The 15,046-nt window shown below is 34.7% G+C and overlaps 1 protein-coding gene across 2 annotated transcripts in view; it reads right to left on the bottom strand.

Annotated features, from left to right (window-relative positions):
* The window catches only part of LOC145239818 (N-acetylgalactosamine kinase-like), a 47,243-nt gene extending 32,838 nt beyond the window's left edge, over window positions 1-14,405 (bottom strand). Inside the window, exons 1-2 of one of the 2 annotated variants that reach the window (XM_080103348.1) lie at window positions 14,252-14,405; window positions 10,660-10,713 (exon numbers count right to left, since the gene is read on the bottom strand). In XM_080103348.1, coding sequence (XP_079959474.1) covers window positions 10,660-10,713; window positions 14,252-14,322 — 125 coding nt within the window. In that variant the 5' untranslated portion in view covers window positions 14,323-14,405. Of the gene's footprint in view, window positions 1-10,659; window positions 10,714-11,781; window positions 11,813-14,251 lie in introns of those variants that run through there. The other variant, XM_080103349.1, reaches the window with a different exon arrangement.
* Window positions 14,406-15,046: the final 641 nt, after the last annotated feature.

The following is a 15,046-nucleotide window of genomic DNA, read 5'->3' as shown; positions in this document are numbered from 1 at the left end:
ATTCTGGAAAACAATGTTAACTTTGAAACTATTGGGAGTTATTTGTAGCAACAGCGTTCACCCCTGGCCAGGTAGAGCTGGCTTCCTCCATGGCCTACAATACATCCAGACTTCTAGAGCTCTATCAAGTCCTAACGACAAAAACCATTAATCCCCAGTTTTGGTAGATTTGGGGGGGGGCATTAAGGAAACAAGTATGCAAGTGATCTAAACTATGAATAGCTGTTTGTCTAAGCCACCATGGCAACAGGGGGTTTCAATTGGAGGACTAGTTTCATTCAACAGAAAAAAAAAAATCTAAGCTTAATCATGAAAATAAAGCTAATTTCTTTGAAATTAGCTATAAATGTTAACCATTCTCTTAAGATACACTTTTAAAATATCTTCATGATCGGTTAGAAGCCCAAGTTTACATGCTAATATACAATGAACCAACAAATCCTAGTCCATCTTATATTGACAGACAATCCCACAGGGGAAACAAAAGAAAATCAGTCTAGAAGAAATTTCCAGTAAAAATTTTCAATTAGTGAGCAAATAAAACTAAGATTTAAAACAGTTCAACGTTTAATTATATGAAAATGGTAGAAAAAAAAAAAAAAAAAAAAAATACTTATGATTGGAATTGCATACACGAAAATGTATCAAAGTTCTTTACGATTTTTGACAACTTTCCAAAAGTATAAAGTCCAGTACTTTTATAAAAAGATGCTTAAAAATAGGCATTGGGAATTTAATGCTACTTAAAATAATTGACACAAGTGTATTTTCATAAGACTAAATATTTGACCTTTGTTTTCCAATTGAGAAGTATATTTGGCATAGTTTGCACCACTCCAAAGTGAAAATTCACTCCAAGATTATGGAACAATATAGCAAGAGAAATCAAATATCTGTAAGCAGCATTAGATAATAGTAATGGCAAGGATTTTTTCCTTGCAATTATCACATTATCAATAGAATTGATTTTTTTGCAATTATTTACCCCAAACAATGTTCAGTGCCACTATTTGGAACCATATCCACAGGTACACTATGTAGGGAGTTGAGCAGAGAGATGTGCTCACAGTACACTAAGGTTTGCAAGTTTGTACAGCAAGAAAAGCATCTAGGATCTCAAATGAAAGATTTTCCTGCTTGTCAGGTTAGGATATTTATTCCATTAAATTAGTTGTAAAATCAGGCCCAGAGATATATTGCGGCTACAGGACTAAGGTTGGATTTTTTATTTTTTTTTTTTATTTTTAGACAAAGATCACACCTTATCAAGGCCCGGTGGCCACTTGAGGATAAGAGTTAATGGGTATACATTAGTCAATGTGATTATAGCGAAGTAAACATAAGTAGTGGGAATTTTGTAAATTGGATTACTTAGGACGGTTTATCATGAACTCGTTTACGTTGGGCAATCAGATTGTAGTCAGCTGGAAAACAGGCAATCAGAAGAGAGTTCCATAGGCGCACAGTTCTAAAAAGCTTTGTTCATGGAATCTACATTTAGGTTTAGGCACAGATGATTGTGGTTTTGGCTAGACAAGTGTTTTTTCATGAGAGTTTGTGGGAAGAGAGGTTGCAGAGCCTATTTTAAACTGTCAAGGCAGGAGAAGCTGCTTCTAGCTTGGAAGAGGTTGGTCCTTAAAAAAAAAAAAAAAAAAAAAAAAAAAAAACCCCCAAGCATAGTTTTTATTTGAAATGCGAATTCATAAATTTCGAAAATGGTGGTAGAATATTTTCAGACTTATTTCTACCTAGTTTAATTCCTGTAAGCATCACCGAAAATTTATGACGATTATTAAATAAAAAATAAAAATAAAAAAAGTCAAAGCTTTAGGATAATGGATTTATGATCATTTAATTGAATTCATTTGACAGAATCAAATTTCAGAAATGGACAGCTATAAAGAAAATTTGAATTCATTAAATAAATCTGGTGTTGCTCAAGAGAAAGTAATAGCTAGGAGTGGAGGCAAGAATCCATTGGCAATCAGAAAAACTATTTCATTACCATATATTACATACACAGGAGTGACTGACCATTTCATGGAGTACAATGTACATTTTCAAATTTCTAAAAAAAATTTGAAACTTTTAAAGGCTAAGCCTTTAGGACTTCAGGGTAATATCAGTAAAATTTTCTTAAAATGAAGTCTTTAAAAAATTCATTGTTTTCAAATAAGTGACTATATTCCTTCATAAAAAAAAAAAAAAAAAAAAAAAAAAAAAAAAAAAAAAAAATTTACATTTGTTCTAGCCAATATAAGCCACCTATTTCAAAAGATTGAATTTAAAGACAGTCACCCACTATCAACTTGATAGCTGCAAGTTAGAATCTGTCTTGAGAATAATCTAACCATACTGAAGAGCTGTAATACAGCAAAAAGTCAGTAGCATATAGATATGCCTAAAGAGTCATGTAGACACTGGCTTCCCTAAAGTCATTGAAATTAATGTTGAGCCTGATCAGTATTCATATGATCATTTGAGAACATCAGGTGGTATTTGTAAAAATCAGTTCTGGCAACAGATGGCACTATCCAAAGTTCAGTCAAATCTGGATGAAAAATCTATTGTGAATCCTTGCTTCTGTAGAAGCAACAATATTGATTCGGTCTACATTTATTTAATTATAAATTAAACTACAGTATAAAAAAAAAGAAAAGTAGTTGACAGGATTTATTTGGACAAGTGAAAGACACGCCCATTTGTAACATCTATATAATCATAAAATTGTGGACTATTCAGGTGTTCATGATTGCTTAAATCTCATGTTATAAAACTGTATTCTGTTCACAATTTGATTAATATGTACGTTTCACAAAGTAATTTTCATACTGATAAGATCATATATATTCAAAAGGAATACACATTTAATGAGCAACATCATTTGCATATTACATTAAATATCTTAATTAGCTCCTGATTAATTATTTGCAGTAATAAGATTATAGTTTTTAAAATGAAGTTTTAAAATTTTGAAAATATGAACATTTAAATATTCGTAATTTTATTTGTAATTTATATTCACATTATATTGAATTTATAAATATGATCAAACTAAACCAGTTGTCTTTAAAAACTAAAGGTCATTTATTTAAGCCGTGAGAGTTATTTATCCTTTAATCTAATGCCTACGCGGTTTAATTTTCATAGACGAAAATTAATGTATTTTATGCTTCCATAAAATATGTGATCCATATTTCAGGAAAACTGAAAGTGGAGATTCTATGTATCTTATGGACTAAACCCTCTGCCCACCAAGGTTCCAACCTGGCAACACCGGGTATGTACAGCTAGTTGAAGATAAAATTACATAATTCCATGTAATAATCAGTCCCAAGTTTTGTTTTAATTTAGGGGATCACGACTTAGAGTCTGAATGCCACTTTGATATTGTTTAATTATGAGTTCAACACGAACTTATGTACATTAAACTTGAAAACGACCATGTTATAGTCAGCATGGAAGCAGCCCCATGGCATTGTTCTATGGAGTTTTAGGGGGGGGGAAACTACTCAAGGGATTTGTTTAGTTATAGGCACAGAGCCAGGGAAATTGCTAATGATTGTAGCTAGACAAATATTTGTGAAAGTTTTACAGGGGGGGGGGCATACGTGCTAAACTGAGATTCAATCCAAGAAACTAAGAGTGTGTGGGGGAAAATGGCTTACCGTACAAACGTCCTTGTGTGTCTGGTCCTGCGAGTCGCAGGTGTCAAGAAAAAGTCCATCATGGTGGACGTGACGTTTTGTAGTGAACAAAGTCTTGCGAGATCATGTGCGCGTGTCTTATAAAAAGAGGTCACTTGTCGGGAGAGGATCAAGAAATCATTTGACATTTGAGAAGTGGCAAAATCAGTTGGGAGAATATGTGAGCAGTGATTTTTGCCTGTTGATTTGCAATGTCTGAGTGAGGAAGTAAGGTGAAAAAGGTCCTCACTAGATTTCAAAGACATTTGTACTTAAGGCAGGAAAGGGTACTCCTAGCTTTCACGGTACTCAGTCTAGGATTGCACCAGGAGGAGCAAGATACTTTCTTGAACAGTAGAAACGTTCAACTGTTTTTCTAGTGATTTGAGCAAGTGATCACTGTAGGTTGAAGGTTCAATCCTAAGTAACAGAGATACTAAGGATTACAAATTAAGATTACTTTATCATGGCTGACAGAACAAAAGCAAGCAGAGATTAAAGTTCTGTTTAAGTACTTTAGAATACCAAGGACGATTGAAATAAAGATCTTCAAAATAAGATTAAGAAAAAAAAAAAAAAAAAAAAAATTTAGTTGTCAACCAAAGGAAGATTATCAGGCAGGTATATGCATGTGATGCATTTTTGCCATGTTTAAAATGACGACACCAATGCGTTAAAAAAAAAAAAAAAAAAAAAAAAAAAAAGTTGGTGACTATCATGGATAGTTGATAGATGTACACGATTCAACAGGTCGATTCTTGGGCTTAAATAGTCAAAAATATCCTTTTCAGTTATATAAATCATTTACCACCTGAAATGCCCCTTTACAATGGTATTGTCACTAACCACACCAAGGGCTAGTGATTTGATCATTGCTGTTTCACTGAAATGAAAAGATTACATCTTTAACCTTTCAAACATACTTTTAACTATCTTTGATAATTGATCAAGTTGTTTCTTCGGATGCCAGATTAATTTTTTTTTATATTTTTTTATTTCTAATTCTTGCATTTGTAACAAGGTGTACAAATGTCAATTTCTCTGTACACAACCTAGATATCCAACATATCTAAATGAAAACCGATTAGTTGGGGAGTTGACAACATGCATTGCATGGAGGGAAATAAGAGCAATACAAATGTATCAAGAGTCTAGACAAGATGTGATGACCTCAAGTTTAAATCTGGACAATACAAGGAAATTTGTACAGAATAAGCATGACCACATTGAAATGTGGAGTTCTAGGGTTAAATGTAGAACAGTTGCAGTAGCAGGATCATTCACAGAAGACAGCAAAAATTTTAAGTGATAAGGATGAACTTGAAAGTGGAATATAAAAAACCTGATCAGATATTACCTAAAGGCTGTCCAACATATGCAGAACAGACATTAAACTGAATAGAATATTTATATTGCACTGAAAACTTGAAAGATTACTAAAACTGATGGGATGATTAATATTTTAAAACTACTTTAAAAAACGTATTATGCACATGTATTTTCAAACGAAAACACATGTACAAGGTCATCTATTCATCAGTACGAACGATGGAAAAATAAGTTTTAAAAAGCAAACTAAAATTAAGTTTTGACATCAGAAGATGGGCAAAAAAATTGATTGCAATATAGATTCTCAAAGAGTTCTGAGTTTTACAATTCCAATTAATCATTCCAACACTATAGTGTTAAAGACTTATAGATTCTATAAGACTTAGGTTCATTATAGAAAATCTGGAAAAATGTAGCAGATGGATTTGCAACAAACACAAGCAGGAGCAAGTTCATGATTGGAGAATTTGAAATACACTTTCTTCCATGTCCAATCAGAAGCCAGCTCAGTCACTTTATAAAATGTTAAGCCGGCAACACTTTATGATTGTGATTTTCGAACCAGAATTCATTGAATTAACCATTCCATTTGAGAGAAGATTTTGACGGGACACATCAGCACAAGTTGGAAAGTAAAGATTTATAAAGATTAGATAATTGACTGGCAAGCTACTGTTTTGTATACAGAAAAGCAACTTCTGCATTTTCAAATAAACTTGGAATTCTCCCAGAAAAAAAAAAAAAAAAAAAAAAAGAACTTTAACAGATACGACCCCAAATTGATGACAATCCAACAACCTTGCTGGGGGGGGGGGGAAGCACCCTTGGTTAGTGGTAAGAATACTTTAACCCCAAAACCATGAAGGCTTTGTTGGAAGCAACGCTGATGTACTAATAGCTATTGTATGTTTTGAATTACATCTTTTAAAGTAGATATTTAAAATACTAAGTTTTTGTAAATCGAGTTTTAGATGGGATAGGCAAATATGGGGGAATTGGGCTAGAAAAGCAAAAGAGAAACTAAAATGCAACAGTCAACCAGACAAGATACTACACTCGTCCCAACCTTAAACTGGGGGTAATGCCTGGGAGGATAGTTTAACAGAACATATACTATCTCCCTTTTAATTTAGTATTACAAGAGTATAAAGCTCTGAAATAGCACAATTTCAGAGTCAAATGCAAACTATCCATTATTAATCGTAGTTTTTAGACTCTAGAGTGAAATTGCTTAAGTTTAAAATTGAACACTTATCAACTCCGACCTCTATAATAATTTTATTTATTAGAATTCAGTTTTAAATCAAGGAATTTAAAGATACAAAGCAAAATTGGATACACATGTATATCCCAACCCCTCGGACAATCGCACAACCTCAATTCATGTGCTAGGGTTTTCTTGTAGTTTTTCACTTTACTTATTCTGACCACGTTTACAATAGCCTTGGTGATTGCCGAGAACACAATTACTGGTTTACAATTTATATTCAGAGCAAGTAACAGATGTAACGTACAGTTTAACTGTTCAGAATAATCTTAACATTTGAACAGACCCAACACATGAAAATCTTGCACAGAAATATAGGAAAAGGAAAGAAATTAGACTTGGCATATTTTTTTTAAAAAGGCCTTTATTCTTGGTATTTCCAACGTACTGCATTTTGTTTTAAACACCTCATCTGTCATGTCTTAAAACACTTTTCCAGCCATTTCCTAATCATGTGCTTTCCTGGCCACATATGACAATCTGCTTTTTCTTTTCCCCTGTACTCTTATTTCACAGCTGGCTTGGTCATTTGCATATGTCAGCAATCAGAGCTGCAGTTAACACTAGTAGCTGCTCTGTTACCGACACATTAAGATAGAATGGCTGAATACAAGCGTGTGCACGTCATTGGGGCCCCATCATTAGCACACATATCCATGTTAGTCCTTTCATTTCTTACAACAGCCAAGACCATCTGCCCATCCAGACAAGCAATACTATCTGCTTGATGCCCTTTCAAACTGAATTGCTTAGTCTCAAACTTATAAAGTTTGAGGCCAGTCACCTAAATATATAGATATTCTTCTGTTAGAACAAACATGGCAATCTGACCATCTTGGATGGATGACTTGCACAATACTCAAGAAATCTGTGTCTGCACTGCTTGACTCCAGTAGCAAGGAGAAGTCTAGGATGACTGAAAACAATGCAGAGATAAGCAGAAAACAGTATCTGCATTCCCAAATCGTCACCCATTTTAGCAGTGACCAGGCTCAACAATTCTTAACTTTAGTGATCTCATGAGTTGTGTATGAACGTTTTTTTACAGGAAATCCTAAATACAGCCTTTTCAATTACTTTCAGCTAATGACCGAAATTGACCACATTCAGGTTTTTTTTTTTTCCACATTCGACTACCTAGGAGCTAATTGTTATGCAGTATTTTTATATTAGTGCTTATTTCTGCATTGCATCTGCCTTTGCGATAATTTTATTCTTGTTAATCCCTTACATCAAGTGAACTTATGTCTTGTCTGGAAATTGTTCCAGACAATAAAATAGTGCCCCTTGCAGAAAGGATTGGAGAGGGGGCACTTTCATGAATTCCAAAAGTGTAAATTTTTCATAGAACATTCATATGCATCCCTGCTGTATGAAAAAAGTCCATGTTTTAAAAGCAATGAAATACTCAACTCCTGCAAACTCGGCCACTAACAGAAATTTTAGTATTAAACACACCATCTATATTAAGAGATTATCGTTTGGCTGTCCTCAATATCAATGTTAACAGGTTAAAGTTTAAGAATTCAGATAGTGGTTTTCGGGGAGGGGGGGAGCATTAACAGTGCAAATCCAACCCATATCTACAATGTTCATTAAATGAAATTAAAATTGCATGTGGGTATGCATAAGCTGCATGCAGAGGTCTGGTGATGCTCCGAGCCAACTCTGGATTATATGCCTACAAATACCCGAGTAGAAGTTTGACCGAAATAAACGTAAATGTCAGAATACAATTAGATCCTTCAAACCCCTTCCTCCCACATACCACTTGTATGCAGTTACAATTTTTTTTCTTTGGCGCTTACCGGTTCTCCTGACTGAGAAATGTTCTTTCACAGCAAAGAAAGAAAGAAAAGGAAAAAAAAACTTATTGTCAGCTTCTCATTCTGAGTAATGTCGTGTAATAAGAACAGTTGTGTAGGAAGCAAACTTCCACTTGTCCAAACCTGACCCCTATTATAAAGTTTGCCGGTTGAGGTCTATGTGAACAGACATTTTATTTAGTCATGGCTTGGAGAGGAAACTAGTAGAGTAATCCACTTCTATAATGGGTTCATGTTAGACCATCTATTTTGTATTTCTGTCCTTCATAACTTTATGTCGAAATAATTTGAATAAAGTGGATTCAAATTTAAGAATGTCCTTTTAACCATAACGTTGCTAACCAGTTTTATATCCAACAAAGCCAGAAGATTTACTGAACACACACAAAACGGTGATTCCCATGTTTTTATCCTTCTGCACACTTACCAACGCCAGTCAGAACTTTGAACTGTTATATTTCTCTCCTTTCTATAATTGTAAAGTGGACGTCTGCTGAAAAACTAGTAAAATGAGCTGCTTTTATTTCAATCGAGGATCAAAAATTGGTCGAGGAAAACGCTGTACTTGGCCCCAGAAAACGCAACTTTATACAAAGGAGTCACTTAAAGACCCAGAGGCCAATCGAGGATAAAGGTTAACAGGTGCATGGTAGTCAATATGACAATATCGTAGTAATTGTTAGTGAAAATTTGGTCTATTTTATTTTATTACATAGGCATCACCATTTATCAAGGCCAAGAGGCCACTCGAGAATAAGGGTTAAAGAGTGTACAGTAGAAATTGGACAATATAGTAATCGTTAGTAATGGAAATTCGGTAAATTTGTTAACATATGGAACGGCTCATCAAAAACTTGTTTACGTTAGACTTGAAGACAACCATATTACTTAAGAGACTGGCTCATCAAGAACTGATTCATGTTGGACGATCATAATTGTAGTCAGTTGAAAAGCATGGAAACTGAAGAGTTCCACAGGCATGCAGTTCTAAGAAGCTTTGTTCATGGAAACAAGATTTAGGCACAGATAAAGAGTGGGGGAAATTATTGACAGCGGTTTCATGAAAGTTGGGAAGGGGGGGGGCATAGATTGAAGTTCAGAACACTTTCCACGAAAATAACGATAAAGCAGAGATTACTCAAAAGGCAATATTCTGTTTGAAACACGTGGCACATAATATGTATACATAATTATCAGAAAGTGATTGCAAAAGGTCAACTTCTTTGCAATGAACGACAAAATGAGATCGCGAGACATAACCAAGGAGTTGATACTGAAAGACTAACATTAAAATACTGGCACTTCTGCAGTTTACCAACCGCGTTGAAACAAACTCAACATGGAGAGTTTAACTTTTCTGCACTTACATTTAACAATTACGTCATCTTAATTACGTCATTGAAAGTAACTTTAAAATCAGATATAAAAATAGACCGTACCAACTTTAATTTCAGAATAAAAACTGCTTTAATTCTGCTTCAGAAAATTTGATCACTTATACACATGTATACCACCCCCACCTCTTATGTAGATTTAAGGTGCAGTTTTGTAAACTACATTAAAATAAAAGGTAAAACTATACAAACACCGTGACAGCGAATTAACCCTAACCCTAACCCCAACCCTAACGCTGTCACGGTGTTTGTATAATAATACCAAATAAAATTCGCTCTTACAAGGACGATTCTTCATAGAAAAGTTTTGTTTACTTGCCTCCCCACGAGGGCAGAGTTAGACATAAGGTCGGTTTTTAATGTGGGGAAACCAGCTCCCAAAAAGGGGCATTGGTTAGTAACAAAAAAATGTATCAGTCATGAAGCATTTCTCCATTAACCAAGACCAAAAAAGTGAAGTACAGCATGCGAATCAGAACAGATACTACACTTTAATCTTGGCCCGAAGACGGAACCAGACTATATAAACAAATTGTAATCAGCGAATTTATATTGCAGAATTTACACGTATAAAATTATGACTTTATTATTGCGCGAATAGTCAGGGTTAATTTCACAATTGTTATATGAACCGATCTTATCCCACCACGCAGAAAGAAATATAAAATTAAGTTTTAACTTATCACTGTACTTTCACGTAAAATCCGATCAGAAGTATACGGGACAAATCGGCTTCCGATCGGATCAAAAGCGAAATTAAAGATGCTAAAACAAAGTTCTATTGAAAAGGTACTCCAGTGGACTCCACTTATTGATCCGTGCTGAAATAACGTTTAGAAACTCATTAACATGACGTGCGAGTTATGTACCTATTCTATACTTTCACCCAGCAATTTAATATCATAGTAAAGCTTTAAACTTGAAAATACTATTTAAAAATAGCGAAATAAGTGCATCGGGCTCCTTTGTAGGTGCAAGATCCGTCTTGCTTCGGCTCCATTCCGATTTTAAAGGTTCTGTTTTGAATTCATTCACCGCTTTATCCTTCGTTTTCTTAAAAAAAAAAAAAAAAAAAAAAAACTTCGAATATAGATTCGAGGGTGCTTGTATAAATTTGCTATTTGGTTTAGGGAAAATAGCAGAAAATAAAAGCTTACCTTATTTTTTGGTTTTCGTCCAACTTGGAGAAATCTTTAACGGGCGGACGGTCACTGTCGTCGAACATGATGGATAAAGAGGATGGATCGAGGGAGAGAAAAAAGCAGAAAGTTTAAAATCAGCCAAGTTGTTTGAGAATATATAAACAAGTGCGAGTCGTCGTACGCTACCGTGAGAAGAGGGAACCTGACCCGTTTAGACAGTTTTATTATGTGAATAGCGGTCGGGTCTTCATGCTATCGCAACCAGACATATCGACCTAGTATTCTAGTCTAGTTAAAAAATATTCAAATGTTTATGTAGCGGTAAATCTAGCAACAACAACCAAGGAAGCTTAACTCTTAACACGAAAGAAAGCGTTTAGGCGTGAGTAGTAACTCACTCAGTGTTCACTGTGACACGTTGACATTGGTTTTTAAGGCTTCACACACACGGGAAGTTACAAGTAGTTGCCCAAAATATTTAATACAAATTACCACTTATCAAGGCCCAAGACCACTCGAGGCCGCGGTCAAGATTTTAAGGATTAAAAATTTAAAGATTTAATTCAATGTTTAATAAATATTAAACAATAAAGTTAATTTCTAACTTAAAACCTTCAGAGACCCCCCCCACCAAATACTAGGTTTGTATTTCGATCACAGAAATAAAAAAACCCAAAAAACACATACTATTGAACGTATAAACCTAACCAATAAATATCACGGGTAACATTTGGTTTCTACAAACATTGTTTTATTTCTTATTTTAAAGTCTTTGTCGAGACTTCAAAGATATCGCGACCATTTGTTCTTCGGTAGCGATCAGTAGTACTTGACTTTTCGGTACTAGTGCAGAGAGAGTTACCCGGACGTAAATAATGTTATTTAAAAAGCCATTCTTAACATGGGGAGGGTGTTTTGTACCTACTATATACTTCAATCTTACAATTGAATAAAAAAAAAAAAAAAAATTCAAAACTTTAAGTTGGAAATACGATTTAAAAAATAGCACGGATCACACTGCAACTGCACTAGCACCGATTTTTTGAACCGAATAGACATTTTATATTAAAACACTAAAAACTTATCCAGTTAAGTAGAAAAGTAACTGACATTTGTTTTCCGACAACTTTTTCCTACCTCTGGACTGTAATACAAACCTAAAATACTTTTAGGTTTGTATGTGTGAACGCTAACAATCGGGAAAATTAAAATATGGAGAGGGGTGATCAATTTCATATGTAGATTTAACGGGGCGTGGTAAAAATGGCACCGGTAAAAATAGCAAGTGTCTAGGTAAAAATGACATCTTGGCAACAAAAATTATGACCATTCAGAAATGCGAGCTAAGCTCCCATTTCCCTGGTTTAAAATAGGGAAAAGTCCCTTAGCTTGTTTGGAAAAAGTTGGTTTGGTTCAAATTCTGTAGAAGCACACAAAAATAATCTGAAAGATTATAAAGTTTCACCCATGCCATATTTACCTTAATTCAATTTGACTTATTAAGTCTTGAAAATAGAAACTTAATGATTTAATCATCGGCGGCCACTGCTTTTAATTTCTTGCTGAGATTTTAGTTAAATGTTATACAGAAACTAAGCAAAATTGGTTTTACAAATTACAAGTGTCAAGCGTTACGCGAGAACAAAATAAATAACCGACGCATGACGCAATAGAGTTATAGGTGGGTTGGAGTCTCCATAATGACTCCAAACTTAAAGATACTGGTAGAAATTCTGTACGGCACAATCACGTTGACACACTGGTTCTCGCCAGATCACTGAAGTTAAGCAACGTTGAGCCTGGGCAGTACCAGATGGGTGACCATTTGGGAAGGTCAGGCGCTGTATGTACTTTCTGGGAAGGTTGGCCGTGGGGTCAGCACCCTCACCCTTTAGAAAAAACTCGCTACAAAAGCATCTATAAAAGTTGTAGATGGCCTCCCCTCCAGGAGCTCAAAGGCTATGGATGGATGGTAGAAATTCAAATAAATGTTATGGTAACATTTATTGGGTTTCCCCAGTATGGTTTTATTTTTTAAACCATTATGAAGCCTCTAAGGGTGGATTTTTAAATCTGCATAACCTGAAAAGGGAGGGTTTTGTAAACTGTAATTTCACCTAACAATTTAATAAACTTGGGAAATTGAAACTCGTCGGAAGTTATACTGATGAAGTTTAATACGAGGGACGGAAACTAATCAAACATCGTTTGCTGCTAACTTTAAACGTGTAGTCTTCTGGTTCGCCAATATTTATTGGATTGTGTGTGTCTTACCAATTCGCAATTATAACTTGTGAAAGAAAACCAGCTATTGTTAGAACTTTGGCCACTTATGCAGAATAGGACGGAGCGTGATGAAATAATGACGTTATTAGAAAAATTCTCTAGCGAGACCCCCACCTCCTCCCTCGAGCTATAGTTTTAGGTTCATATTGATGGGGGGGGGGCCTCCTAGCAGCGGGTAAAAATTACGAGTTTTCTGGGCAAAACAACAAAACAAGCATAACATCAATCCTGTTGGCTTGGCGAGGGTTATAAATCAAAGAAAAGTAGATATACAAGCAATTAGTTATATTCCTTATCTACCTCATAAGACTTAACGTTGGCACGCTAAAAGAATCGCTCAAACTAATAAAGCATTGATTAGCTCGTATAACAAAGCCCCCCCCCCCCCACTCCTAACAGTAAATGCCTATAAAGAATACTTTTTCAGGAAGGGGGAGGGTGCTTTGCTTAGCCCTATTTTAAACTAAAGTAATGGGGGGGGGGCTTAATCCGTACTTTTAGCACGGTTCTAATGTTCCGTTGTCAAAGTGCCATTTTTACCTAGATTCAGATTTAACAACGAGATTCGGTTACGGGGCAAATTCGATTTTTAAGACAAAACTAAAATTTACCACTAACCCTAAGTCAGAGAAGCAAAGTCGCAAAATCATACGTAATCGCTTAACCCCTCCCCACACACAAATAGGTGTTAATTTACAACACTAAAAAGTTAGTGAAAAATAGCCAACACGTAAACTAGTTAAATCCTATTTTAGGAAGCTAAATTGACAAGGCATCGTTGACTAGGTTCAAAGTTCTGATATACTTTGTATTTTCCGTTCTCACTGCGGGAGAAATACTATTTTTGTCCCAATCCGAAGCTAGATTTTTCCCTACATTAAAAACCGACTGTGCCTTGCCTAACTGCCCTCGTGGTGGGAGAATAAATAGGAGCTTGAAAGCCGGTTTACTTAAAATATTAAGTTTTAACATTTCTTTTAAAATAATGTCCATATAACAATTACACATAGTTCTACTTTAAAGTCGGATGGGTAGGGCGTAGCTTAAATGAACGGTTGGACATTTGCAGTGACCCGTCAGGATTCCCAGCGGAGACAGTGCTTTCAGGCGATCGGCATTAAATCAATCCATCTTCCAAAAGAGACAACTAGGAGGACAACTCTACGGAAATCTAAAATTAAACAGTTTACATGGAATGGTAAATTGCACTACTACTAAAAAAAAAAAAAAGGTGCGAGATTGTCATGTCAAATACGCACTAAATGCACCATAACTTTTACAGGTCCACAGGGGTTGGGGGACATTTTTAAAAATTACTCACCGACCACTTTTATCAGACATTCGCTCGATCCAAGAATTTGGAAGCATTCTTCTGATAAGTTTTGATAGCATAGTTCAACTGATTTCCTTCCTCCGACTACGCTTACCGTTTGCGACAATAATGGTAACTCCATCTGAACGGTAGAAATAAACGTATTTATAATTATTCCCCTCCCCACTCCAAATTAAAATACATTTGACCCGTGATCATTTGCATACGAAATGAAGATCATGAGTGTTAGGTTACAAAAAAAAAAAAAAAAAAAAAATTGCTACCAAAATGATATCATGTTCCATATTTGACTAAAATATTTTAGATGGATGCTTACAAAGTTGACCACGCCCACCTCTAATTCTGACATTGTTACTGAATGGTAAACGTTACTGCTGGTGAAATATATTATTTTAAACGAATTACAGATGTTAAATTATATATATATATATATATATATATATATATGATTACTTAATAAATTTATGCGTAAACTTCAAGTATTTACTTCAACAGTGCTCAATACCTGGGTAGAGCTAGCTAGTAAGCAATAAAATATATTGCCATATAGATTTTATAACTTACTATATATATAATATATATATATATATATATATATATATATATATAATATTATATATATATTATATATATTATATTATATATATTATATTATACATATATATATTATATTATATTATATTATATAATATTAGTGGTTAGGAGCCTTGACTGTCGTACAGACGGTCGGCTTTCAATCCTGGCTTGAGGTAGTTGCCTGTCTAGCCGCACTGATGATCTGTG

The sequence above is a fragment of the Euprymna scolopes genome, chromosome 19, assembly GCF_053919585.1.
Source record: "Euprymna scolopes isolate OS-2025 chromosome 19, ASM5391958v1, whole genome shotgun sequence".
In the NCBI taxonomy this organism is placed as follows: domain Eukaryota; kingdom Metazoa; phylum Mollusca; class Cephalopoda; order Sepiida; family Sepiolidae; genus Euprymna; species Euprymna scolopes.
This window is presented reverse-complemented; position numbering and strand designations above follow the sequence as displayed.